Here is a 27848-nt window from a genome sequence, read left to right as displayed (position 1 = left end):
GGTGACATCGCTTTTCCAATTAAACCCTCAGAGGTGAGAAGCTGGGGTGACGAGAGGAGCCTTGGCCCTATGCCCACAGCCAGGTGTATATGCATCACCCTGCCCCAGAAATCCTCACCGCAAGCCCTCCAAACAACACATCTGCTCCCCGCCAAAGACTCATGTCGGCTCTGGTCTCCTTCCATCTTTTGCTCCTTCCCTTCTTCCTTCCCTCTTCCCCTCTCTCCCTCCCTCCCGCCTCCTCCCTCCTTCCTCCCACCCAGGCAGTTTCTCTTGTCACCAGCACTTCCATGATAATAGGGGTAAGGGCTAACTAACGCCAGGCCCTGCTCTACCATTTTTGCTTGTATCACCTCTTTTCAGCCACATGACAGCCACATGGGCGGGAGCAGTCATTTCTCTTTTTGCAGATAGGACACCTAATACAGAGAAGCTGGGAATTTGCTCCAAGTCACCCACAGCTAGGCAGTGGGTGAGCAGAATTAGGACCAGCTGTTCTGGCTTCGGAGCTGTGTACTTTTTTTTTTCTTTTTTGGCACCATACACACACACACACAAATCTATATTTTTATATTGGATGGGGGAGTAGAAAAGAAAGTAACCCTTATACTGGGCCCTATTCAGTGGCAGCTTCTTGTTCCATAGGGTTAAAGAAGACTTTGAGGAAATAAAAGTTGTTTGGAAAAATCCAAGTGGAGTTGCTTTGTATGCTGTGATGGGTAGAAGGGATGAAGTGAAGTGTGAAGGCCCCTCGCACCCTCCATCTTGCCTCAGACTATGTCCTGGAACCCTGGGGGCAGAGAAAACACCACTCTCATTCCTGCTTCTTGGGATTGTTGACGGCCACGTGGTGATAGAGAGCGACAAGCAAGAAGAGCGACATGCCCAGCATGTTGGTGAAGATAGCGAACTACACGTCTGTGATCATGCTGATCAGCTGGGTTCAGCTCCCCAGAGCTGTGTTCTTAACCCTGACACCACATTGTGTCATCCACGCGACCTCAGATGGGGAGAGTGTCCATGACTTCTTCCCTGACACTGATGCCACCTGTTAAGTATTTCATGACGCTGCCTCTGTCTGTTCTCCTACCCCACTTTTCCCACTGCTGGCTGGATTGGTCCCCAGGCCCTGGAGCAGAGCACTGGACTCTGAATCACCCCTTGCTGGCTCCAGGCTCCCACTCCTCTGATCATCCTACTCACTGCCACAGAAAGCTTGTCCTGCGGCTCCTTTGACCCAATCGCTGAATGGTCCCCAGCTCCTCGCCTCTGGCCTCTGACCGTTTCCAGTCTTTTCCCTCTCTCCCTCTACCACCTGTACCAGCATTCTGTGAACATAAGGCTTTTCCTGCCTTGAGGCCTTTGCACATGCTGTTCCTTCTGCCTGGAATGACTTTCCTCTCTTCATCCCGGTATCAAGACTCAACCCATCTCAGCATCCCTTTCTTGGGGAAGCCCTTGCTGACTCCCTCTAGCCAGCAGAGCAAGTCACTTCCTGATGCATGTTTGGGAGGCTTGAGACTCTGTGGAAGCAGTCTAGCTCCCCTAAGGCATGCTGAAGAGGTCACATGGCCAGACTGCATGGAGATAGAAATGTCTGAGGATCCCCAGCTCTCCTTGCCCCCAGCTGAGTCTTCCCAGTCAGGAACCAGCTACGTGAGTGAGCGGCTTCAGATGACTTGTAGAAGCCAGGCTTTGAGCTGCCCAAGCTGATGCCAAGTAGAGCAGGGATGTGTTGGCCCTGCCAAACCTTGGCCATACTGCAGATTTGTGAGTGAAATAAATGTTGTTTAAAGCCATCACATTGGACTTCCTTGGAGGTTCAGTGATTAAGACTCTGCACTTCCAATGCAGGGCATGTGGGTTCAATCCCTGGTTAGGGAAGGTCCCCCATGCCATGTGGCCAAAATGTTAAAACCAAATAAATAAAATTGGGTCTCAGCAAAAAACAAAACAAAACAAAACAAAACCATCAAGTTTTGAGGGTAGGTTGTGATCTAGTATTAAATAGCCAGAACAAATATTATTAACACTCCGGTATCTTTTCACTTTTTCTCTATTTCTATTTCTCTGTATTTATAGTCATTCCCTCCATTTCTGTGGACAATTGGTTCCAGAATCCCCTTAGATACCAAAATCCACAGATGTTCACGTTCCACAGTCAGCTTCCCCTATTTGCAGTCCTACTGCCAATGTCTAACCATGATCACGTAGGACAGTCACACATATTTACTTAAAAAAATAGGAGTATAAGTGGACCCGTGCAGCACAAGGGTCAACGGTATATTCATGTTTTATCATGTTTCCTCCCCTCAACATACAGTGGTTATTTTTTATGTCTAAACATTTACTTTATTTTGAGTAACTGCAAAGTACTCCATTGCATAGCTTTACCATAATTTTTATAAGTATACTCTACTGTTTTTATAATTACACCCTAGATGTTTAGTGTATTTCATTGCTACTATGAACAATATTGTGTGAATAGTCTTAGACAGCATTTAAAGGATAACTGTCAGATATTTCCTCAGGAAATTTTGGGTTAAAAGGTAAAGGCTTTGGTGCAGAATCACTCATCTTCCCATGGCTTTTCCTACAAGTCCCCTCTGTCTATATTGCCTTCTTTTTTGGAAGAGGAAAGCATTCCACTGTTGGGAAGCCAGGTTCTTCCTCTGAACCTCACTCTACTTAAGACTTGGATCATTCGGTTTTCCTGACTCTCATCTGCAGCATCAGTTTTCCCTTTTCTACTCTATTATTCCCATCAGCGTGCAACCATGTTCTAGTAACTCTCTGCCATCTTTATCCTAGGCCCTATATTACCCTTCACCACTGCTCCATATTCACCATTAGATTTCTAGAAAGAGTTATTTTTTTTTAAAGCCAGGATCAAAAGTAGAAGTAGTTAAATTCACAAGATTAATGGGGAGACTTAAAAAACATATATCTATTAGTAACTAATGAATTAAGATGATAAGTAATCAGAAAGAATATAGGTATAGAAAGGATATAGAATATTTGAGCAATCATATAATACATATTCTTTTGAAGTTTACATAAAGCATTAATCAAAATGGACCATATGTTCATCCATTAAGCAGCTCCCCAGATTTCAAGGGACTAGAAGCAAAGTATGTTCTTTGACCACAGAGGAATTATCCTAAAATGTAGTTTCAAAACAGATCTAAAAAACCCCCAGTGTTTGAAAGTTAAACAGAGCACTTCTCAATAACCTACAGGTCAATTAAGATATCTCGATGAAAAAAAAATATTTTAAACCAAATGGTAATAAAAATATGATATATCGAAACTTGTGAGATGCAACTGGAGCTATACTTAGAAATTTATAGCCATAAATACACAGGTCAAAAAGAATAAAAGTTGAATATCAATTATCTAAGTAAAAGCATTTATTTATAATATCCAACTCAAGAGAATAGAAAGAGTAGTTAATTAGAAATTAGAAGATAAGAAATTATAATAAAAGTGGAAATTTTAAAAATAAAAAAGTAAATGTAACAGAATATCATCACCATTGAAATTCATTCTTTAAAAATACTAATAAAATTGTAAGCCCCTAATAAAATAAATAAAAAAGAGAGAGGACATATTAATAAATTATCAGTATCAGAGATAAAAGAGGACCATAGAGATTCCATAGATCCTAAGATGATAATAAGATATAATAAAAATTTCAAGCCAAAATATTTTAAAAATTTAAGTGAAATGGACAAATACCTAGAAGTACTAAACTTACACAAAGAGAAATAGACAATTGGAATAGTGTTATTTAAGTAATTGAATCTGTAGTTTAAAACCACTCAACAAACAAGCAACCTTAAAGACCTAGATGGGACCACTAACAAAACAAATGTTTCGGATAACATTTAAGGAAGAGATAAACACCATTGTATACAAACTCTTCTATTAAATTAGAAAAAATGGGAGTCAGTGGAGGGATTTCCAACTTGTTTTAGAAAGACAGCATAATTTTGACACCAAAACCTAACAGGAATCTTACAAGAAAGGAAAATTATAGGTTGAGCTCATAAACATAGATGCAAAAATATTAGATAAAATATTAGTAAACTGAACCCAATGCTACATAATGGTAGCACATCATAATCAAATTGGGTTCATAGAACAGGAATGCATGGTAGGTGCAACACTAAAAATCAACAATGTAATTTACCACATTATCGGAGAAGAGAGGGGTAAATCATATTATCATCTCAGACAATCAGAAGCACCTGCTCCAGGCTTTCAAAGAGGAGCTAGTGATACAATGAAGCAAGGGCGGTGACATCCTTTCTGTGACATCAGTCAAAATGGGAATAGCAAGCGCCCAACCTGGACTTAGAAGTGTCATCTGTGTCCAATGCCTGACTTTGTGGCCTCTTGTTCCCAGTAGTGGTCTGTTTGTCTTTCTCATTGGATCCGACCAGTGGCCATGATTCCAGACACCCCCTTTTTCTCTGCCCATTTTTGGATCCTGGTTGCCCAGCCTTCCCAGTGATTCTAAATGTGATTCAATAGTCTGTGAGTTTACATCCCCTAAAGTTGGTTCTGCTGCACGTAATTAAGAACCCAACTGACAGAGCAGGACAGAAGCTGGGTCAATCTGAACTTTTCCCAGTCTGGCTCTTTTGCTACCATCAGCTGCCTCTTAAAGTTATAAAAATAGTACAGAGAAAAATGAGAATCTCTGATTGAGAGGGCTCATAAGCCTGGCAGTGGCAGGGGTGGGGCAGGAGTGGCTGGAAGAGGAAAGATGGAAAACAGTGAATTTGCTCCAGCTGTGCAAGCTACATATACAGATAAGTGTGGGCTTCTCTGGAGAAGAGATGATCATGTTTCATGCCTTGGAAGGACAACTGACCAAGGAGATCTTCAGGGAACTGGTGATGATGGATAAGCTAAATCTTAATGCAAGAGACTAATTTTCCCAGGAGGTTGGAAGGAGAAAGGGTGTTTTAGGAAGGAATAGCATAGACAAAGAGGTGAGGCCTTGAGAAAATAGTGTTTATGGGAATGTGAATGCTGTGAATGGTCGAAGTGCCAGGAAACAAGACGGAGAGGGAAGAGATGACCCTGGAAAGAAGCCAAGGCCAGGTAATAATACCTTATTTAACTATTAAGGAGCATGAATCTCTCTTGTGACCCCAAACAAAAGGATTGCTGAGTATAAAGCCAGTGTTGCCAACCAGAAATTCTCAAGGGTGTCCTGAAGTCCAAAAGAGCATCTGGGAATAAAGAAATTTCTTGCAAACGACACACTAAGCGAGAACCTTTTTGAAGTCCAGTTTAGTTCCAGCACTCCTGTTCACCCCACTGCTTCCCACAATTTGCTTTTGCTTCTTTACTCCAGGTTAAGGTAGAGACTCCTCCATTGCAGGTTTGAGTGCCATGCTTTCCTCCTTGGCTTGACAGTAGGGCCCTCCAATTTGTAACAGAGGGATTGTAACGACTCCTGACATTTTCTCATCACAGTTTCCAAACGTTGGGGAAAATCAGAGGCAGCACAGACGCACTCCCTGGGTGGTGATATTTACCTCCAAATGAGAAAGAGGCAGATGCCAGCCCAAGCAGGCACACAGGTAACCTCGCCCTCTCGTTAATGATCTCAGCCGGCCGGCCAGGCCAGCCCCACACCGGCGTGCTAAGCCTCCCGCTCACCGTAACTGGAGACCCAAAACCATCCTTAATTAAGTTCTTTCCTGACGGCTGCCAGGTGTGCCCTTCAGCAAGAGAGTGTTAATTCCAGCCTCCGGGGGACAGAGATCCAGACCCCTTTCCAGGCACGTCTACTCTTCAGCTCAGTCCCTACCTGGAAACCCCCTCCCGCGCCCCCACGCCCCCGCCCCTTCCTATGGACGGGGGAGTTGCCTGTTACGTTACAGCTGCCGGGAAGTCCGCTCAACGTCTAGCGCCCACCCGGGCGGGCCCCGCAAGTATATAAAGACCGCGGAGAGCGAGTGGGACAAGACGGCGCGACGGAAGAGAACGAAAGGAAGAAAAGTGACCGAGAGGCCGCTGAACATCCTCGCCCCGGCGCAGCGGGAGCCGCCCGAGGCAGCTTCCCCGTGACAGGTAAGGGTGCAGGGGCGGGGAACTTCAATCTTATCCCCGGATCCCCTGCTCCGGGGGCCTCGGGATGCTGTCGCCCAGCTCCAATCTCAGAGGCATCTTTTGTCTCGGCGCCGTCCTGAATTCTTTGAAAACTTTCTGTGCTGAGCGCGGCGTGGGAAGCCGCTGGCAGCGGAGCGGCGAGAACCGGCCTCTCTGGACGGCCGGAGAGCCGCAGCGACGCTGAAAGTGGTGCCTTTCAGCAGCTGGCGGCCGCGTCTGTCCTGGGCAGAGGAACTCCTGAGGAGTCCTATCCGTATTCTGGGGAGATTCCAGGAGACCCAGTCTTTTGGGACTTCTGATTTGCCGGGTAGGTGTCACTTCTTAAAAGATATCGTATACTCTAGCGTAAATTGATGTTGGAAACGGGGGCAAAAGAGAAGAGGCTAAAAGTGACAACAAACTCCCTGCGTTCAGACTTCTTTGAATTCAGACTTCTGAAACTTTGTTTCCCTGCCCACCTTAGCGCCCCCGACGTGGCTGCGCTTAGAGAATGACACCGTCTGCTCTACATGAGCTGCTGGTGTTAAAAAGAGGTGGCCCGGATGGGAACTGTCCACGGTCCTGAACCACCCCGTCTCTGCTCTCAATAGGACCGCAGAACGGACCTCCAATCCCGCAGACCTTAGAGAGCAGGGCAGCAGCAGCAGCCGTAGGAGGCGATGGAAGCTCAGGCAAGATGCAGGCTCAGGCAAGGTGGGTTCCCAGTGAGGGAGGGAGTCTGCAGAGCATTTGGATCCCCCAAATTCTTCGTGTATAAATGGGGAGCTGGTGGTTCTCACAGAAGTGCTGGAAGAAGCACTTGTTTGTGTTGAGATCTATAGATCATGGCTTATTTAATGATGTAATATTCCTTTGACATTGTTTTAGGACTTGATGGGTGTGTATCATGGTATCAGGACAAAACTCTGCATCTCTGTTCCTCTAATCTTTACAGACTGGCATGGCCAGTGTGCAATATTAGAGGGCCAATTTTAGAGGGGGGTGGGGGACAGAAGGACTGGGAGTGTGGGATTAGCAGAGGCAAACTATTACATATAGGATGGATTAAACGACAAGGTCCTGCTGTATTCAATATCATCTGATAAACCATAATGGAAAAGAATATTAAAAATGAAATTAAATAAAACAAAATATGTTTTCTTTAGCTCATAGAGAATTCACCAACACATATGAATTCCTAATTAGTGTAATTCTATTATAAAGTTAATGTCAAGATTAGCAAATTACAAGTTTATATTCATTTTTCCAAGCTTTCAATTATTCTACACTCCTTACAAAAAGCACATTTGACATCTACCTATTATTTTATTGCTTTAAAAACAGGCAATGTAATATTTGTTTATTGTAGAAAAATACAAAATATACATGAGCAGAAAGAAGATAAGTTGCTTTCAGGAAGCTACCTAGTTTTTTAGCAGGAGATTGCAGCTCTGAGAGGTGGTGAGTGAGGATGTTATCATGTTGTATTATATAGCCCATGGGGCAAGAGAGGAAACACTGTCTGAGACTTTTCAGGAAGGTCTGATATCATGAGGTAGGTTTTTAGAAAATGGAAGTCATCTCAGACTGGCCAACTTTGAGAAGAATTGAAATATAGCTGAGGGGATTGTCAGATCTGTATGACTTTATTTTCTTCTCTACTAAGATGCTATTTTACACTTGTCCATAGTATATAAGGCCTTCCTAGGTGGCACTAGTGGTTAAAAAAAAAACAAAACCCAATTGCCAATGCAGGAGATGCAGGAGACTTGGGTTGGATCCCTGGATTGGGAAGATTCCCTGGAGGAGGGCATGGCAACCCACTGTAGTTATTTTTTCCTGGAGAATTCTATAGACAGAGGAGCCTGAGGGGCTACAGTCCATGAGTTTGCAAAAGAGTTGGACACAACTTAGTGACTAAACAATAACAACAACATAGTAACATAAAACTACCACTTTTCTGCTTCTCTTTTAAACTTGGCCATTTTTTTCTGACTAAAATGTGCTGTGTGGTCTCAGAGATTTAACATAAATTACCTTGTCCATCAAATTCAGGCTTTGTACTTGAACTGGAGCACCAAAAGTCTACAACAGGAGCATCCTGTCCTCAGTCACAACTGGACACCAGGTTGACCAATGTTCTCCTAGTTACCCTGTGATGCAGATAGGCCAGCTCACTGGCTACCAGCACCATCTAATGGCTGCTCTGAAAACACTCGGGCTGTGCTTGGCAACCATTCAAAAGGGAGCCCTTTCAGCTCAGCTTTTGGGAAAAGGAGTGGGGTGGGACAGAGAGAAGGAAGTGGCTTCCTGAAGCAGACAATGAGAGGCAGGGGAAATTTCACTTCCAAAGCTGTGTCTATAAAAAAGATTTGGCCCATGCCTTCACAGATAGGAGATTCCTTTGGGCAAATATTTTTAAATCAGAAGAGACCATTAGTCATCTACACCTTAATATAAATTTCTTTTCTTATCTAATTAGATTTCTTCCATAATGGCTGGGTTGAAAAGATCTAAAATCTAGAATGACTATGGAGTGCATGGTAACAGAGCTTAGGGTCATTTTGGAGGGGAGACCTCTGTGAGGGGTGGCAGGGCAGTATGAAAGCCAGAGGGATGGGGAAAATGTTGGGCACAGTGGGCAAAAGGCAGCATTGACTCTCCCTTTTACTGCATCTGGATCTCTTTAATTAAGCATCTGCCCAGTGGTGCTTCCTGATTTCTTTGAGAAAGTGTCTTTGGCAGGAGTTCATGATGTGATGTAGTTCCCTTCTGCTCTGTGTGATCATATCCTTCCTTTCCACACCAACAGCATCTTCAGGTCCAGCTATTTCAGACTACATTTGAGGGACTCAGAGAACAAGAGGAAGTCTGATGTATATTGCACTCAGGAGATGAACTTGTTTCAAATGGGGATCTACTTTAAAAATAAATCTCCAAAGTCACAGGGGTCTGGGAAATAGTGATTCCCTGAGTGACTTATGTACAGGACATCAAACTGGGTTGGCTGAGGTTTTGGCTTGGTTGGATAGAGGTTTCATTTGCCATTATGCAAACCTACTATTCATAGGAATTGGAGTTTCTGAGGAATGATAGAATCCTGGTGGAGAGGAGTAGACCACCTCGAGCAGGAGTTTCACAGTCCTTTGTCTTTCCCAAGTTACTCCTTGAATCTGGAGTGTTAGAACTTTAGTTTCCTGAAGATGGGGAAATAGAAAAGCTCAGTGATGGAAACAAGAGAACTTGGCCATACCTCATTGTGAAAAACCCGTCATTTGTCTCACTCTGTCTCAGTTTCCTCATCTCTCAAATAAGGGGCCACACCAAACAACCCCTAAAATAGCTTCCAGCCCTAACATCCTTTGGGGTCTGATTTTTTAATAGGAGATAAAGGGAAAATTGTGCAGTTTACCCAGGTCCCACTGCCCTCTTCTCTATTACAACTCACACGACCACCCTGCACACCAACCTGCTCCTTGAGCTGCTCTTGTCCTCAAAAAGCCTTGAGCTCCACAAATGAGAGTATTGTTAATGTTGGCTCATGGTCCTTCCTGATGAGTGGCCAACATTGTTCTGCTCCTTGCAGGGGTCCCACTCATCTTGTTTGCCTCTGCAGAGCCTCAGCCTGCCTGGAAGATGCCGAGATTGTGCAGCAGTCGTTCGGGCGCCCTGCTGCTGGCCTTGCTGCTTCAGGCCTCCATGGAAGTGCGTGGTTGGTGCCTGGAGAGCAGCCAGTGTCAGGACCTCACCACGGAAAGTAACCTGCTGGTACGTGGGCTGTGGCCGCCATCTTGATTTGGGTATCAAATGGTACTGGGGTGGGGACAGCACAAAGAAAAGAGCATGCAAAAGGGGAGATTCATTTCCAGAGATATGGCTAACTCAGTCAAGGGCAGGAATAGACCTCTAGGGCGAAGTAAGAATTGGCCCAAGGAAGGGAGGAAGCAGCTTCAGGGAGATGGGTCTGGTCCATAATGTCTTCTTGATTTTCTTTACTTCCTGCCCTGTCTTCTTGTACAGAGAGCCACTCCTTTTAAACTATTTAGAGATAGTGCTATTAAAGTAAACAATACTAATGATAGTAATAACCATAATTGCTCCCTCGACTGACCCTACCTATTCTTTCAATCTTTTAGCCTTCAAATTATTCCATTTTAGATAACCTCATATCGCTTTCCATTTCCATTCTTTTTCTTTCCTTATATCTGCTACCAGTTACAAAGTCAGGAAGATAATACCACAAACCAGCTCTAGAAGGAAAAACTCAGGTGCCATTTTCCACTAACTGGTGCCAAATGCCTCCTGCTTCTCGAGGACTGACCTTCTGCAGCCTTTCCATAGCATCTCAAAGCCCTTTGTGCCAGGCTGGAACTCCCTGTAGGTCACCATAGCTTGCGTGTGTATTTGTTATTATTTATTTGTATTGGGAAGTATAAATGAGGAACAATACCAGCTCAAGGCTACAAGAAACACTTCTGGTGGCCATGACTGAGTTCCAACCTACTGCCTGTACCTGCCTGGCGAGGGTGGAATGCACATCACTACATTCTGTGTGTTTTGTCAGCAGAGAAACTGAGTTAAGGTGGAGAAAGACTTTCTCAAAAACAGAGCAGGTTGCACATAGAATGTAAAATAGAAGTAAAGAGCCCAGGAATCCCATGAGCTCTGTTTCCCAGAGACCCAAGACACTCTTCTTTAGAGACACCCACTGCACAGTCTTTCCTGTTGAGAGCTCACCAGGGAAGAAGCACTGGCAGTGGTCAGAGTCTGTGGGTTCTAGTCCCAGTCCCAGTTCTGTCAATGGGCTGTGGAACCTTACCAAGCTCCCTTCTCCTCTCTGAGAAATTGTGTATCATTATATGTCCAGGGGAGAGAAGTATGAGATAATTTGTTTCTCACTGTTACTATTCTGCAGTGTTATAATCCTAAATTCCTGGAGTATGAGGTTCCCAACTCAACAGAGTGAGTGGGATCCTTCTTTTTCCTCCTTTGTTGTCCCGAGTATCTGAAAACTCAAGGCTACAGCCTCAAGGTCGTTTTCCTAAGCAAATGTGTGCCACAGTTGTCTAGTCACAGAAAGTAGACAGGGCTCCACATACAGGACTCCATGACCCCTGCGATGGAAATAATCCTGACTTCCTATCCTTCCATCCAGTTAGAAAGGCACAGGGAAGTGAGTCACCCCCTCCCTAAGCTCACTGATTGAGGAAAAGACAGGATCAGCTCGGAAGACCTGAAAGAACCAGAGAAAGTGCCAGATGGGTGTGGGCAAGTTTGGAGGGAGATGGCTAGGGGAGGGCATGAGGTATGTTTGCAGACCACTGGGGTACGGCTGACACATTATTGAAACTACAGACCCTGGAAGCCAGACTTCTCCCAAATTTCACCCAGTGCCCTTCCCAGACTCAAACTGAACCATATTTATTTCCTCACTATTCATTAAGTGCCGACAACTCCCACCCACCTGCCATTTATTGACGAATTCCTATATATCTGGCTTATAAAGTTTAGGACGTTTACCCTACCCACAAAGTGAAGTTGCTCAGTCGTGTCAGACTCTTTGCGACCCCATGAACTGTAGCCTACCAGGCTCCTCCGTCCATGGGATTTTCCAGGTAAGAGTACTGGAGTGGGCTGCCATTTCCTTCTCCAGGGGATCTGCCCGACCCAGGGGTCGGGCCCGGGTCTCCAGCGTTGTAGGCAGACGCTTTACCGTCTGAGCCATGTCACTCCAAAGCAGAGATGGGGACTTCCCTGGTGGTCCAGTGGTTAAGAATCCGCCTGCCAATGCAGGGAAGAGGGGCTCCATCCCTGGTCTGGGAACATCCCACATGCAGACAAGCGACTAAGCCCATGAGCCTACGACTACTGAATAGACTACCCACAAAGCTACAACGCAAGTACACCAGCAAGTGGGACGGGGATTTTGTTGTAGCTGCCGGGCAGGGGCACCAGGAGCCCAGGGGACAAAAAAGGCGCTGTCCGAGCTGAGTCTCAGACGTCTGAGGAAGCTCAGAGGTGGGAGTGCTAGATATGCTCTGCAGTTAGCCCAGTGGGCCCAAGCTCCCAAGCGCCTAGTGGGCGACCCCGCACGTGCGGAGGGAGTGGAGGGCCCAGGCGGCTGGCGTGAGGGGCGGGGGAACGCCGCGGCCTGGAATGGCCGGGGCCTGACGCGCTCGCCGCTCTCCCGCAGGCGTGCATCCGGGCTTGCAAGCCCGACCTCTCGGCCGAGACGCCGGTGTTCCCTGGCAACGGCGATGAGCAGCCGCTGACTGAGAACCCCCGGAAGTACGTCATGGGCCATTTCCGCTGGGAACGCTTCGGCCGTCGCAATGGGAGCAGCAGCTTCGGAGCTGGGGGCGCGGCCCAGAAGCGCGAGGAGGAAGTGGCGGTGGGCGAAGGCCCCGGGCCCCGCGGCGATGGCGCCGAGACGGGTCCGCGAGAGGACAAGCGTTCTTACTCCATGGAACACTTCCGCTGGGGCAAGCCGGTGGGCAAGAAGCGGCGCCCGGTGAAGGTGTACCCCAACGGCGCCGAGGACGAGTCGGCCCAGGCCTTTCCCCTCGAATTCAAGAGGGAGCTGACCGGGGAGAGGCTCGAGCAGGCGCGCGGCCCCGAGGCCCAGGCTGAGAGCGCGGCCGCCCGGGCTGAGCTGGAGTATGGCCTGGTGGCGGAGGCTGAGGCGGCCGAGAAGAAGGACTCGGGGCCCTATAAGATGGAACACTTCCGCTGGGGCAGCCCGCCCAAGGACAAGCGCTACGGCGGGTTCATGACCTCGGAGAAGAGCCAAACGCCCCTTGTCACGCTGTTCAAAAACGCCATCATCAAGAACGCCCACAAGAAGGGCCAGTGAGGGCGCAGCGGGCAGGGGCCTCTCTCCGCGGAAAGTTGACCCCGAAGGCCTCTCTTCTGTCCTCCTGTCGCCTCGCAGCCCGGGTGAGGACTTGCCCAGGCAGTGATGGCGCCAGGTATCCCGACTCTTAAAGCTGTCTGTAGTTAAGAAATAAAACCTTGCAAGTTTCACGAATATTGACTGGGTGAATTAAAAACGCATTTCCATCAAGTAAAGGGCAGCACATATTGGAGGGGCGATAGTGGTTTCCATGTGACTACGTGTTAGTATGTTTAACAGGATATACTGAGAATCAAAGGAAAGTGTACTTCCTTCCCGCCCCTAGCAAATGGGTCTACTAGGGTCAAATAAGGTGATGGCTCAGTGTGCTGCGTTTCCCACTCTCCATCGAGTGCGGAAAGACTGATCAGCCAGCTGATGATTCCTCCAAAAGACAGGATTCCTCCTATTACCCTGGTTCCCCCCTAAGTCCAAGAGCCAGTGGGACACAGATGAGGCCCCAGTGGAACTAGGAGGTCTCTGGGCTCCCAGGTGGGACGCTGTGGTTAATGCCTATGTGGATCTAGCAGTCTGTGAGAACTTGGGCAAGTCTCTGAACGTCTCCAAAGTTTAGTTCTCTCATTCCTTCCTATTATGAGTGCTATGTGATGGTTAATGAGAAACTGGAGAGGTCATCATCACTGAGAGGCCAAGTGTGAGACCTGAGGGTTGGTATGGTTCAGATTTGACTGCTCTCCCAGGCTACCCTTAGATACTCTCAAACACAGGGCCTCACCCACATAGACATATACCCATGGAGACACATCTGTAGAAATACAGTACGCACAGATGCTTCTTCCAGCCTCTGGGGCTCAAGATTGAAGTCTGTCTTGACCTGCTCTTGTCATGCCCAAGTTCTCTCCTCCCCCGGTTACCCAGCATCAGCCTTCTCTTCATGCTCAGTGCTCTCGCTCAGGCCTCAACTAGCCTAATAGCTTCCTAACCAACTGGTATCCTGGCCTCCAGTTGCTTTTTCCGCAATCCATTGTACAAATTCTTCATATTAATGTATATATACGAAATCTTGCTTTTGCCACGTTAGTTGGCTCAAGATACAATCACCCCACCCCAACTCTGCCATCAGTTCCAAACAACTGGGCATGACACATACAAGGGCCCTTCTCTGTCAGTTTCACTCTCCTTGCCAAACTCCACTTCCCTGGTTTTATCACTTCTTCCATCCTCCTCCATCCTCTGCCTGGAATTCTCCACCATTCCCCTCTATTTTGAATGTTACACTGTTTTCAACGTGAATCCAGGCTCAAGTCCACTTCTGCTGGGAAAGATGGGATGTTCTGTAGCCAAGGCTGCTCATTTTCAGGGTTTCTGCAGTCAGCTCCTCTGCACTGAAGAGCGAGCGTGCTGTCCAGCTCGGATGACAAGTTTCTTACTGCACACACATATTGTGCTCTTTTCTTTCAAGGAAACTAAGCTCCAAAAGGGCAGAGGCCAGGGGTTGTGTTTCTTATGTCCGCAAGATGTTTTCACAAAGTTGGGGCCACTGGTTTGTAGTCACACGTTCACAGAGTGCACACACACAGATGCATGTCGCCATGTCAACTGCATCAGTGGGTGATACAGATCAAAACCGGCTGGGGAATATTTCTGTATGGCACTTTCATATTTATATTTTGATATGGACGTTCACAATTAAAACTGGAATACACCTGGGAAGTCCTGATATAAAGGGAACAAGAAAGCCAGACTCAAGATAAAGTCTCCCTCAATATGGGTTCTATGAAATGGGGTTGTATCCTAGTCGCTGTAATAAAGCAATGTCCCAGGCCTTCCCATCTGAGGATGCTCCCACACTGGGAATCCTGGGCCTCCTGTTTACATCTTTGTAGCATCCTTTCACTTACTCCCCTTCCGTTCAAAGGCAAGTAAAGTAATGGTAGGTGGGGGTGGCTAAATGTCAGTGGTTAATGCTGGTGGTATTTTCAGATCCTGTTTGCATCTCAAAACACCATTTACTTTAAAGAAATCAAATACACAACTGTGCGGTGAGAACATTAACATTTATTTGAAAAGGGCACTGGGAATTCACAACTAATAGTCCTAAAGCATAATCTTGCTAAGAGTCCTTCTTCCTACATATCGAATGTCACCCCCCAATCCTTCTTCCCCTTCCTTCAAATTTGATTCAATGAGTTCAAAATACAGAAAACTTCCACAGGCACTAATTCTGCACTCACATATAAATACATCAGCAATTATATACAAACATTGTCAACTATGAACTACATTATACACACATGCACACACATGGGCACACACACACTCAACCAGGTCATGAAGGTCTTAAGTGGACACAGACATGTTGTAATGTATGAGTAACGCTGCAGCATCTGTGGATTTACAGCTCTGCACTCCATAGGCCAGAATCAACAGCTGTGGAGGAAGAGCTCAAAAGGGGATGGTGATGGGCTGGGGCCCCAAGGTCCCCTGAAGGAGAAAAGACTTGGTCAACCTGGTTGGTGATAAAAGACAGAATGGAAAACAGACCACAGAGCCCTCTCACAGGTCTGTGTCCCCTCCCCGCTCCCCCAGCTGGCCGCACCACCACCATTCTTCTGCAGACCAGTCCTAGGCCAGATTTGGGATAAAGGGCATTTTAACTAGAAGATTTCTAGGGTCATGAGATGAAGAAGTAACATGCTGCCCTAAGCCTTCTCCCCAGACATAAGGCAGATATCTTGTTTCACCACAAGCTGCCTTCCAGGGTCTGTGGGTCCAGAGAATTGGGTGTGGCCTGCCTTGAGGAGCCTCCCTCCCTTTCTACCGTCAAACTTAACATTCAGCCTAACAGCTCAGGTCTAGTTTTTTCCCATAAGCCCCAACTGGCCAGCTGCCATTTCATGGTCATGAAAAGGAATTGGGAGAAATAGCCTTACTTCTCAATGAGACGGTTTCTACCCAGGGACAATGGAATAGTATTTGGAAAGGTTTCCTGACCCAGGGGCCCCAAGTGAAGCCAAGAGGTCTGGCCTTTTAGGCATCAAAGCAACTGCAAGGCTGTTCTGATCCTTAAGCCAGTTGAAACATACCCTTTGGGACTGAGAACACCAGGGCAAAGGGCAGCGCCTTCATGACCCCTGCACTTCAGGCACTGTAGATGGTCCCAGCCCTGCCTTTTAACTGCTCATTCGTCTGTACTGATGCTTGAGGTGGAGGGTTGGACAGAGGAGAATGTCTGAGGACTTTTCTATTTCTTCTTCTGATCCACCCAGGCTCCTTCTCTGGGGAGGAGGTGTTCAGAAGTCAAGAAATCACTTATTTCTACTTTTCAGAAAGAGGAAAATGGGAACAGGCACAGGCCATGGTGGATCCCTTTGCAAGGAAAACCAGAAGGAGCCTCCAGGGTCATAATGGGGCTCTCCTCTCAGCTGCTTCTGACATACTCATGTGACTCAGCCAAGTTCAGTGAACTTCCAAATCCCCAGTACATCCGTGCTACTGGGTTCTGCCAGTATTCGAGCCAATGGGCCCTACTCCTTGCCCATGAAGTCTTTAGTGGTTTGGGGGAGCAACTGGTTTGGATGGCTTTGTTAACTCAAAATCATAACACAGAAGGGTAGCAAAAGGGGCTGATCACTTGACACAGTGTCACTAGATTCTGTAGGGTTTGGAAGGCAGGAAGAGTAATGTTAGGCTGAAGGCCTGGGTACCCACCATCCTCTGCTTGGCTTCTCTCCCAGGACTTGGGAGGGCCAGGGGAGGGTGAAGGAGACTGCTTAATTTATCATTGAACTGTTTGAATTAATGTTCATCTCTTCTGATTCCACGGAATCTTTGTCCAGAAGCCAGATTCTACAGCATGTCAGCAGGCAAGACAGTATTTCACTGAGTGTGACTTTAAATTGAAACTGAGAAGAGGGCTACTCAAGATGCAGTCAGGTCTCCAAAAGCAGCACATCTCTGCTAGGCAGCGATGGCATAAAGAGAAAGCTGTTTCAGACAGAGGAAACAGCAGTGGAGTGTATGAAGACGGACATCCTACACCTTTTCCTTCCTCTACACCTTTCCACCCTCCACTCTATTCCCAGGGTGGGGATGAGGGAGAGACAGCAGATGGACCTGGAGGTCTCTGGTTCTGGGGCTGGCACTAGAAGGAGGCTCTAGGGAATGACTCCCAAGTCCCAGAGCCAGGACCCCCAGGCAGGGCTCAGAGTACAGATGAAACAGGGTGGACCCCACAGTCAGAGAAGCATGAAAGAGAAACAGGGCCTCATGTCAAAGCCGAGCAGTGGAAGAGCCAGTGAAGATATGATTGTGGTTCAAGATTTAGATTTTCTCCAACAAGACATCTTCCAAAGGTTACTTGTCTTCAAGTTTGTTTCTAGTTATTTTAATCTTGGTTTCTTAATAAAGAGATATTAAAGTAAAGAGAGATCTCAGTCCATGCTTGTAAAGTTGGGTTGAACATTAGCCAAAAGCCATAGCGCAGAGCTAAAGGCCATGGTGGGAGCAGGGGCCACCAGCCCCCCTTGGCCCCAGAGTCGTGTAGACCCTCTGGAAATTGCAGGCTTGCAGCACAGAGGCAGCAATCAAGGCAGGAAACTACAGGAATGAGGGTCAGACAGCCCCCCTATCCAACAAGTTTACTGCACATGCAGTAAGAAAGTACCTAGGTTCAGAGTCTCCTGGTTTGGGCAAATACACCTCTCTGTTCTGATAACCAGGCTCTCACAGTGCACCTGTGCTGGGCCATGCACAGGGGTGTGATCCGAGGGGGTCTCAAGAAGACTGCCCTCTCCTTAGCAGAAATGGCTTGCTTCTGACCTCACCTCATGCTGTCTAAAGCTGTACCCTCAAAAGGGGTTCCTTTGGGTCAAGAAATCTACTCACTCTCCTCTTTTCAAAAGCAGTTTCTCCAGGGAGGAATCATTTGACCATTCTCCCCTTCCTGTGAGTCATATCAGCTCAAAAGTTATAGGAGGTTAGACTGGAAAAGAAGCAAAGGGCTCCCCTGGGCCAGAGGGTGCTTCCCCAGGAAGAGGCCCAGGGGAGGTTCTGCCAGAGATGGCTCACATTGGGATCTTCAGGAAGAAAGGCATCAAAGAAAGAGAATCAACTCGGGAGAACATCCCTCTGGACAAAGAAGGGGAGACGCTACAGAGGGGGACAGACGTGCCCACTTCTGCCTGCTGCTCCCCTACAGGAGGCCAGCAGTTGGGGAGCAGGAGCCCCCTCTATCAGCGGCTTCATCCTCTGCTGTCCCCCACTCCCGCCATGGGGTGTCTACCCCAGCTCCTGTTATAAGGGCTCAATATTAACCAACATTATAAAGAACCAAGGAGAGGCGCAGGGTGAGCCAGGGAGTGGAAGAGACATCAAAGATTTGGAGGCCTTTGGTCCCTCAAATGGGGAGGAGGCGGGGAGGGAGATCAGCGCCCCGTTTTCCAGCTCCCACACACCACTGCTTTGCAGGAGGAGCCGGCCTTGCTTCCTCCTTATGTCTTCAGCTTCCTGTGTCTCCATCTAGTTCCCTCCTGGGGGAATGGGAACTATGCCACTCCCTGCCAAGGACCACCCCCCCCCCCCCCACCGCAACCCCCGCGTGAAAGCCATCACTCACTACATTAAGCACATCTTCCTGGGACCTCAGCCTCTCTCTGGAGAACCTCCCCTCCACCTCTGCCCCCTCACTTTTGGCCCCGGGCTGACACAGAGGAGACAAAGGGCACAGGTGGTATGCTTATTGGCCCCAGAGGGGCAGGTGGCCGGATCTCCCTCAGGGAAGACAAGGAGGAAGCAGGGAAGGGAGGGGCCCATAGGAGGTGAGGGGGCCCGGGGCTCCACCTTGCTTCACTGGGGAGGTGCTGCTGTCCAAGGTGCTTATTCTCTGAGATCCCAGTTAAGATTTCCATATCATAGGGATGGGCTTGAAGGCGAGCTCCTCCCTCAGACGCTGCCCCTTGGAGAAGCTGTGTCTTGAATTCAGTATACACAGAGATCAGGAAACTTCATCTCATAGACAGGGATCGAGTGGTTCTGAGGCTGGCCATAGGCTGCAGTGATGGTTCCTGATGGGCTTGGAGGGGGCCTGGGGCAGAAACACAAGGAAGAGAAAGACATGAGGGTCCAAGGGTCCCACCTTGTGCAACAGGGCAGCTGATTGATTTCTCTTTGACTAGGGACCAGAGATTTTGTCACTCCGTGGGTTCCAAGGTTTCAAGCTGTTCTAGAATCTTCAGCTTGAAGCTTCATAGCTGGTTCTATAGTGACTGTTGCTTTAGAAAGTAAAAGTACTAGCTTGGGACACTAAGGCCCCTGGCTCTTTTCCAGGGTTCACTGAGCTGTTTCTTTCTCCCTTCAGTCTCTGTTTCCTTACCTGGTGAGAGCTGGTGGCCGAGCCCTGGAGACAGAGGCTGGGGGCAGGGAGGGCTAAAGACAGGTGTGAAAGGAGGACTTGTGGGGAGGGGTACCTACAAGAGGGCCACAGAGGTGGGGATCCCCTGCCCAGGGCTGCCACTTACCGGATAGTGATTTCAAAGATCTGATTGAGTTTGCTCTGCAGCAGTGATGCCTAGAGACAAACAGAGAAGAAAGTGAACTGGGGGCTCCCCACACCTTGACTCCCAAGCCTACTGGTCCAGCATGCACTGGAGGTACAGAGCAGCTGCAATCTTAGGAAAGAAACTGCTGTGAGCTTGTTTCCAGTGCTTATCAGTGGACCCTAACAGTGAGTTCAGATCAGACAGAGGGGCCCAGCAAAGGCCTGCCGGGGACAGCACAGAGGCCAGGCAACCCCAGAAAGGACTTCAGCAGCAGTTCTGGAAGGGCCCTTAGCTCCTCCAGGTGAGGCAACAGGGCCTGTTGGGCAGAGTCTGGAGGTTTGCAGCTGGTTCCAGCTCTTTCCTTAACTCCCAAGGAGCAGCTGTGCAAAGCTGGTATATTAGGGAAGACACTCTCTCTGGTCCCCTCTGGCTCCAAATAAGCCCATGGACACAAAGAGTGAGACTGCACTCAACTCTGAGCTCACAAGATAGGCACCTCTCAAGATAGGACAAGAACTTAGTATAATATAGAACCAGAAAAATCTGTATTATACTTACTTATATTTTTATATACCATAATGCATATTACTATAATTATTAAAACATATGAGAGGTTTGAATATATGTATATATATATTAGAAAGTTACATGTATTTTTATGGGGAAGAAAATGTACAATAAAGTATGTTATCTGTAGACTTCAGATATTTACAATTATGTTTCATTGTTACTAAGATGGACCCTGGGTCTAACAAATCCTGGTCTATCATTTTCAAGAAATGTTTGCACTTCTTCCTTACCCAGAGACATCAGACTGTCTTTCTACTTATCTGGTGCCCTCTCATTTAAATTTCTTTTCCAAGGCCAGGCTGTTCCATTCTACTCATCAGTGTCCCCCAGTTGGAAGTGACCCAGTGGCTAATGCTGGCCATCTTTCCTGTGCCACAGCCCCTCCTGTCATCTCTCCATAATGTGACAGTCCTAATGGCAACCTCACAGAATTATGAGAAGGAGATAAGCTGATAAATGGAAGATGCTCTGGTGAAGAGTGAGCGCTATTTATGTTCTTCCTCTGACGATTATTATAATTATAATCTGTTCAGTACAAGAGGCGCTGAGGTCAGGATTTCTCCCTTATATGAAAACTGTGACATCTGAAGGGGTGTATGACTAATAGGCTTTTGGTTCATGGGGAATCAATGAAGTGTTGGGCTCTAAGCCCTAGTGTCTGGTGACAATGGTACCAAGATCCCCTAGAAACTCAGTCCTGCCCTGGACACACATCCTGTGTCCAGTTGGCCCTGGGATGGGCCCCATTCCACCTCACTTACCCGGGCCCCGCAGTGCGCTGCAATCTCCTCAAAGGGCGCCTTCTGGAACTTCTCCACCACCTGTCGCCGCCGTTCCCGCTCCTGCTCCTCAACGGCCACGCTGTCCACTGTGGTGGAGAGCTGGGTCAGCACGCGGGTCCTGCCCGCTGTTGAGGCCCCAGATGGCCACCAGCTTTCCCCTCTGCCAACGAGGGGCAGGGTGGCATGGAGGGCGTGGTGCCTCCATGCCTCCATCACTTGGCCCCGGGAGGGCTGGACCCTTTCCTGATTCTGCCTGAGGGCTCAGCCCCCTTCCCTAAGAGTCCAAAAACTAGTTAAGTAGACCCTTAATCGGGGCTAAAGCTCCATGTAGCTGCGCTTGCTACTGGGACTTTCTCTCTCTCTTTTTTCTTGGTTTGTCCTATCAGAATTTTATTTTTCAAAATGATGATTCACTTCCCCACTCACATAAATGTATTGTATATTCCCACTCCTTTGAGACTTTAAATAAAATGTTTCTATCTTAATCAAGAGTTAACTGACATATAACATGGTATAATTTTAAAGCACCAGATATTATGATTTGATACAGATATGTATTGTGAAATTATTACTACAATAACATTAACTAATATATCTGCCACTGGGACTCTTAAACTAAGCTTCTGGAGCAGGAAGTACTATGGGGGTAACATGAAAAGGGACATCAACAATGGAAAAGCCAGTGAAAAACCCCTGGGGCAGAGAAGTCTGAGGCCATTTAGTTTAAGGCTTCTACATATTCCTCGTGGCCCCCAAAATGAAAAAAAAAAAAAAGAGAGAGAGAGAAAGGTATGAAATGTGTTCATCATGCCCAGCTTAAAAAGACAGAGCAGTGAAACATTCAGAAAGAGCACCATGAATGACGACAAAAGTAAACATTTGTTATCAGCAGAAAAATTCTCTAATTCAGGATACTTCACAATCCAATAATTCAGATGAGGTAATAATACTGCATTTTAAAATCCACTGCCATTATTAAATATTAATAGGATTTGGTCTTAATAGCTTTCATTGATCAACTTGCTCTTTTGTATCATATGCCACTAAAAAAACTGTCAAAGTATTTATACAAATGAAAATTCTTTTTCACCTGTCTGATTGACCATAACCCTCAACCAGCTACTTTTAATGGCAACCATCAGTAGAAAAAGGGTTCCTGGCATAGGACACTGACCCCTGTTAAGAGAGGGGGACTATTAATTGCAGCTTCAGTAGTTGTGAAGAATTTAGAGGAAACTGCCAGCCTCTTCCCTGACATCTGTGTGAACCACGCTTGGGAGGGCAGCAGACAAGTCGCAAGCACACCCACACACACCCCAGGACCCAGCCCCACTTGCCTCTCCCTGGGGGCCTCCCACTCACCAATGGCCTTCTTCAGTGTCTCGTAGGTGATCTCCTCGGCAGGCACTCGCTGGGGGAAAAGGGACAGAAGTGCACAGAACGCTCAGGAAGGTGGAGGGGGGAGGGAGGAGGCGGCAGCCTCGGCTTCCTCAGTTACCTGGTAGCCCCTTCACTTCTCAGAAGACTGTCCCAATGGGCAGAAACTCCCTCAGGATACCTGCATTCTTACCAGGGTCTCTGGAAGCTCTGTGCCTCTGAGCAGGCACAGACCCCCCAACTGAAGGGGAGCAGTGAATGATGGAGGCTAGTTCCTCAAGAGCCACAAGTCTCACCTGAAAGAACTCACCTTCCCTTCCCTCTCCCCTCCCTCCTCCCAGAGCATCCACTTAAGTCCCCTGGGAAGAAAACACTGTAATTCAAACAAGCCTTCAGAAAAACGTCACAGAAACTATTTGAAACAAGAGAAGGCGGTTAGCAAACATAATCTCATATGAAAATTTCAAAAACTGACTAACATTTTTGTTCCCTTGTGGCTCAGCTGGTAAAGAATCATCTGCAATGCAGGAGACCTGGGTTCAATCCCTGGATTGGGAAGATGCCCTGGAGAAGGGAAAGGCTACCCACTCCAGTATTCTGGCCTGGAGAATTCTATGGACTGTATAGTCCATGGGGTTGCAAAGTCGGACACGACTGAGTGACTTTCACAACAACACGTGTAGGATTCTCGGCGAGTCACTCAATTGCAACTACAAAGTATGCTACCATAGAGAGCAATCGTTTTACTCTGAAGACTCATTCACTGAAGGTTTATTCTTTGTATGTACATTCATCCATCCATTCACCCATCCATCCACTGTCAGTGCTGACCAACATCAGGTGGCAACAGGGATCCATGCGGTAGTGAGAGGGTAAAGGAAGACAGATCACAGGGTAAGGGCAGGTAGAGGGAAGCTGATGGAGGAGGTGGCCACAAGCTGGGCAAGGAAGGAAGGGAGATTCATGAACGTGGAGGTGGAGAGGAAGGGTGATTGCAACATGGGATTCCATACTAGCAAAGACATGGAGATGAGTGAGATAGCATGGGGAAGACTGAATACCAGCCAGACGGGAGGGGAGACGCCCAGGCACTCCTGACTCCAAACGGCTCTGAATGCCAGGCACTGGGTTGGGAATTTGACCAAACCAGCATTTGTTGATTGCCTGCTATGAGCCTGGTATTTGAGGGTTACAGGAAGTCACTGAGGGACGCTGGAGGCGTGGGGAAGGGGCATGGTGGGCTGGCTTGTAGACCTGGCTTGTGGCCCACCTCCTCCATCAGCTTCTCTCTACCTGTCCTTACCCAGTGATCTGTCTTCCTTTACTCTCTCTCTACCGCATGGTTCCCTATCACCTCACCTGTGAATATCTGATGTTGGTCAGTACTGACAGCGGATAGACGGGGGGATGGGTGGACAAAGAATAAACCTTCAGAGTGAATGAGTCTTCACAGTAAAAGTGGAAAAGGAAGTGAAAAGCATGGCAGAGGATGGAGGCCCCCACACTCCTGCTCTAGCTACTCAGCCATCACTGGGCTGAGCTGACTCTCAAAGAGGGGGAGGAGCCCATGTTAGTGACAGGGAGGCCAGCAGGGAGCAGGTGGCTATGTACCCAGGGGAGCGTTTCTCTTCCTTCTGCTGATTTACTTTATTTATCTATTTCTAAGGGTCTCTTGACTCTTAGGAAGGAAGAATTATAACTACGGAGGGGACAGCAGCCAACTACACTGTGGTCCTAACACGTGTGAGGCTTCCAGCCCTGTAGAACCGGAAGAGCCTTGGAGGACACCTGGCTCAACCTCATTCCGCTTCTTCAATTAGCCTGAGTCAGAGCTTGCTTCCTTCCAGGGGAAGCTTCCAGACAAGCCTCAAAAAGCCCAGCCCTGGAGGTCTGCCCCGGTAACTGAGGAGTTGAAGGAATGGCTGAGGGCATGGTTGGGGGAGGCTTGATCTTGACCCCATTGACTTGTCTTTGCCCCAAGCCCACTGGGGAGAGGCTAAGTGTCCAAGGTGCCCTCCATGGCTATGCCAGGCTGTTCATGCTGAAGGACCCTGCACATCTTCTTGTCCCAATTCCACCCAGATGTGTGTCCTCCTCACTTCTTGCTAAGTTCCCTTGTCTCTATTAATTCCCTTAATTGGCAGTGAAATGTGAGAGCCACTCAGTCGTGTCCAACTCTTTGCCACCCCATGACTATACAGTCCATGGAATTCTCTAGGCCAGAATACTGGAGTGGGTACCCTTTCCCTTCTCCAGGGGATCTTCCCAACTCAGGGATCGAACCCAGGTCTCCCACATTGCAGGCGGATTCTTTACCAGCTGGGCCACAAGAGAAGCCCTTAATGGACAGAGTCACCATTAAAAGCTTCTGTACTGTGGGGAGGGGATAAATTGGGAGATTGGAACTGACATATACACACTGCTATATATGAAATAGGAATGCAGGAGACCCTGGTTCGATCCCTGGGTTGGGAAGATCCCTGGAGAAGGAAATGGCAATCCACTCCAGTACTCTTGCCTGGAGAATCCCATGGAGGGAGGAGCCTGGTAGGCTACAGTCCATGGGGTCACAAAGAGTCAGACACAACTGAGCGACTTCACACACACATATATGAAATAGAAAATAGTATAGCATGGGAAATATACTCAAGTCTCCATAAAGGCCTGTATGGGAAAAGAATCTAAAAAAGAGTGGATTTATGCATATGTACAACTGGTTAACTTGCTGTACAGCAGAAACAAATACAACATTGTAAATCAACTACACCCCAACAACAAAAAAAAACTATAAGGAAAACAAGTGTACTGTGTCCCGAAGCTTCTGCTCCCTCGAGAGGCCTTTCTCCCTCCTCTCTGTCCTGCCCCCATTTCTTTCTCATTTGAGGGAAAAAATTTGGTATTTCCACTATGACTCCTTATTCTCTCTTACTTGTGGGTACATCTGTCTTATTTTATGAGGCAGAAGTAATAATGGCAGAAGAGATACCACATGTTAATTTAAACAGAAATTAGATATTCACAGTCCTTAAGAGATGATAGAAGAAACAGTGATCTTTAAGCTACATCTTTCTCTTTAAAAAGCACCTTTCTTGACATATCTGGAAGAGACATTGTGAAAGCTGTTTTTGCCTTCATCCTCTCCGTGGGGCCTTCCAATTTCTAGCACAGATCAGGTTCACCTCCATCGTGAATGGGGAATGACAACCAGCAAAACTTTCAAGACTGGTTTTTAGAACAGCCTCATGGGAGTGTATGGAGGTTCAGTTACTTTTTCCAGATGGATGGAAATGTCTAGGGTGTATATGACCAGAGTCAGAAAGAAAACAGGGCTTACTTGAGAAATTTACCTTCCATGCATCCTTAAATGCATAGTGCAGTTAAGGGGGCCTGGATCACGGAGTGTCTGACCACCTGGCAAAGAGGCAGAACCAGTCCCCTCCCCCAGGGATGCTGAGCTTCTCCAGGACAGCAGATCAAGAAGGGGACACTCACCTCCTCCTTCTCTGGGCTGTTCCTCGATTCCACCTCCACCTGCAGGGAAATGGTCTCTCCAATGCTCTTCCTCTTGGATAAGCGATCCTCATCTGGGAAAAGAGAAGCCCGGAAGCTAGAGTCCCCCAGCCCTGGAGAGGGAGCCAGAAGCATGCCTCTAGCACCATCTCCCATCTTCCCACCCTCCTCCAACCCCTCCAGGCTTGGCTGGGTCCTCAGAGGGCTCAAAGGGATTATTTATACCCTGGGGGCTACAGCTGGAGTTTATAGAGGGCTTCGAGGCTTCTCTGCCCCTCTTAGGCTGGTGAGTTTTGCTCTTCAGGGCTAAGATTTTGCAATCATTGATGAGCACAAAGAAGCTGCTTATGACTAGAAAGCATGGGCGTCGCCTGCTAACAGTTCCAGCAGCATTTGCTCCTATGGACATTTTCCTCTTCCCTCTAAGGCAGGTATTGCTAACATTCCTATTTTACAGCCAAGGCAACTGAGACTCAGAGATGCCAAGGGACTCAGCTAAGAATTTTCAGGAGGGAAGTTGCAGAGAACTGGGTCTCTGACTCCGTAGTCCATGGGCGCTCTTTACAGCACAGTGGGGGCGTCTCCCACAGACAAGCCAGGCTATCTCGTGGGCCAGTTATTCCCAAGGACCCTGCACTGAGGGGAAGACACACAAGCCAGGCTATCTCATGGGCCAGTTATTCCCAAGGACCCTGCACTGAGGGGAAGAGGTGGGGATGCTGAGGATCTCACCACAGATTTCCAGTGTGACATCCAAGTTGCCGTGGAAGGTGACAGAAGGGCTCACAGGTCCCTTCCATTCTGGCCCTTACCTGGCCAAGAAAAGCCAGAGGCAGGCTTGGAAGTGCTCGAGCAGAGCTCCTACCTGTCAGCTGAGGGATGTACGGCACACAGAGCCTGTCGGCATTGTAACCGCTGCCGCCCAGGACTTCACTGATCTTGCTCTGGCGGAAGAGCAGCTCAATCACCACTCCGTCAAGGTTGTGAGTCAGCCTGGGAGACAGAAAGTGGGGAGAGGCATGTGAAGGCCCTGGGTGACCAGGCTGACTTCCAGAGGCCCTTCCTTATTATAAACACAACGCTCAAGGGAGTGCCCTCGCGGCCCAGTGGCTTGGATTCCAGGCTTTCACTGCCGTGGCCTGGGTTCAATCCCTGGTCGGGGAACTGAAATCCTGCAAGCTGTAGCAAGGTAACACTTATTATACAAAATGACAGAGGAGTGAAAGGAAAAAAAAAAAAAAAAAACACACCTGCAGTCCCACTTCCCAGAGAGAACCATATCCACATTTTGTGTAGGTTCCTGCGATCATACACATTTATGCACACATGCAAACATTCCTCTGCCCTCCACAGTCCTGTTCCAGGACCTATTTTATTCACCTATTATGCAGTGACTATTTCACATGAACTGCTCTTCCAAAACATTGTGGGTGGGCTACCAGTTGTCTAATGGTATGGACAGGCCATAATTTATAAAGCCATCCTCTATTATGGGATATTTTGTTTTTTTCAGAATATCTTTTCCTTGAGTTCCCCTGATGTTGAAGTGACGCTGGCCACTTGGATTGGTGGAGCGGCTTCTCCAGGATATGTTCCCCTGGGCTTGGCCAAAGTACCCAGAGGCTCTATCCCATACTCTATCATACAGCATGTTGAGATAGTGCAAGGTGGGGATCACGGTCACATGAGGGGCATTAAACTTGACCCAGGACTTCTGCGTCACAGGCAGGGTCCATTTTCTGTCTGTGAGCTCACAGAAGCCCGAGTCTCTGGCCTCAGATCACCCACTTTCTTGCTCAGATGCCCTGAGTGTTTCCTTGACCATGTCCCCGCTGTGATGCTCACCTGGGCCTCTCCACAAACACATCCTCCGGAAGCATGTATGGGGCCTCTTTCTTCCTGGTCTCTATCACCTGAGGTTTGGGAGGAATCAAGAGAAGAACTGAGTTCAGCGGGGAGAGGGAGATGCAAATGGGCCAAGGAAAGAGCTCCCGCCCCAACAGAGCACTTCCTTCCTCCCACGCAGTCCCTGGCAGAGCACCGAGAGCTGAGGGAGAAACTCAGACCAACCAGGACCTCGGGGCAGCTCAGGAAGCCCAGGAGGACTGC

General features: G+C 47.9%; 2 protein-coding genes and 1 pseudogene across 4 annotated transcripts in view; 1 reads left to right on the top strand and 2 right to left on the bottom strand.

Annotated features, from left to right (window-relative positions):
• Nucleotides 1–814: 814 nt before the first annotated feature.
• Nucleotides 815–928, bottom strand: LOC138091700 (dolichyl-diphosphooligosaccharide--protein glycosyltransferase subunit 4-like; annotated as a pseudogene).
• Nucleotides 929–9744: 8816 nt separating this feature from the next.
• POMC (proopiomelanocortin) lies at nt 9745–13025 on the top strand. The gene is made up of 2 exons (XM_068981853.1): nt 9745–9876; nt 12302–13025. The coding sequence occupies exons 1-2, from the start codon at nt 9745–9747 to the stop codon at nt 12959–12961; spliced, it is 792 nt and encodes a 263-aa protein (XP_068837954.1). The 3' UTR covers nt 12962–13025.
• A 5915-nt stretch (nt 13026–18940) lies between these two features.
• Nucleotides 18941–27848, bottom strand: part of EFR3B (EFR3 homolog B) — a 48733-nt gene continuing 39825 nt past the window's right edge. Inside the window, exons 15-22 of one of the 3 annotated variants that reach the window (XM_068977860.1) lie at nt 27599–27652; nt 27066–27079; nt 26605–26732; nt 25718–25852; nt 22211–22259; nt 20832–20931; nt 19480–19529; nt 18941–19046 (exon numbers count right to left, since the gene is read on the bottom strand). In XM_068977860.1, the coding sequence (XP_068833961.1) occupies nt 18941–19046; nt 19480–19529; nt 20832–20931; nt 22211–22259; nt 25718–25852; nt 26605–26732; nt 27066–27079; nt 27599–27652 (636 nt within the window). Of the gene's footprint in view, nt 19047–19479; nt 19530–20831; nt 20939–22210; nt 22264–25717; nt 25853–26604; nt 26733–27065; nt 27080–27584; nt 27653–27848 lie in introns of all 3 variants that reach the window. The other 2 variants (XM_068977869.1, XM_068977854.1) reach the window with 2 other exon arrangements.

Source organism: Capricornis sumatraensis, chromosome 1 (genome assembly GCF_032405125.1).
Source record: "Capricornis sumatraensis isolate serow.1 chromosome 1, serow.2, whole genome shotgun sequence".
NCBI lineage: Eukaryota > Metazoa > Chordata > Mammalia > Artiodactyla > Bovidae > Capricornis > Capricornis sumatraensis.
This window is presented reverse-complemented; position numbering and strand designations above follow the sequence as displayed.

Coding starts and splice junctions, on each gene's coding strand:
- POMC (XM_068981853.1), top strand. CDS start 9,745: ATGCCGAGATTGTGCAGCAGTCGTTCGGGCGCCCTGCTGCTGGCCTTG. Junction 9,877..12,301: donor CCACGGAAAGTAACCTGCTG/GTACGTGGGCTG, acceptor GCTCTCCCGCAG/GCGTGCATCCGGGCTTGCAA.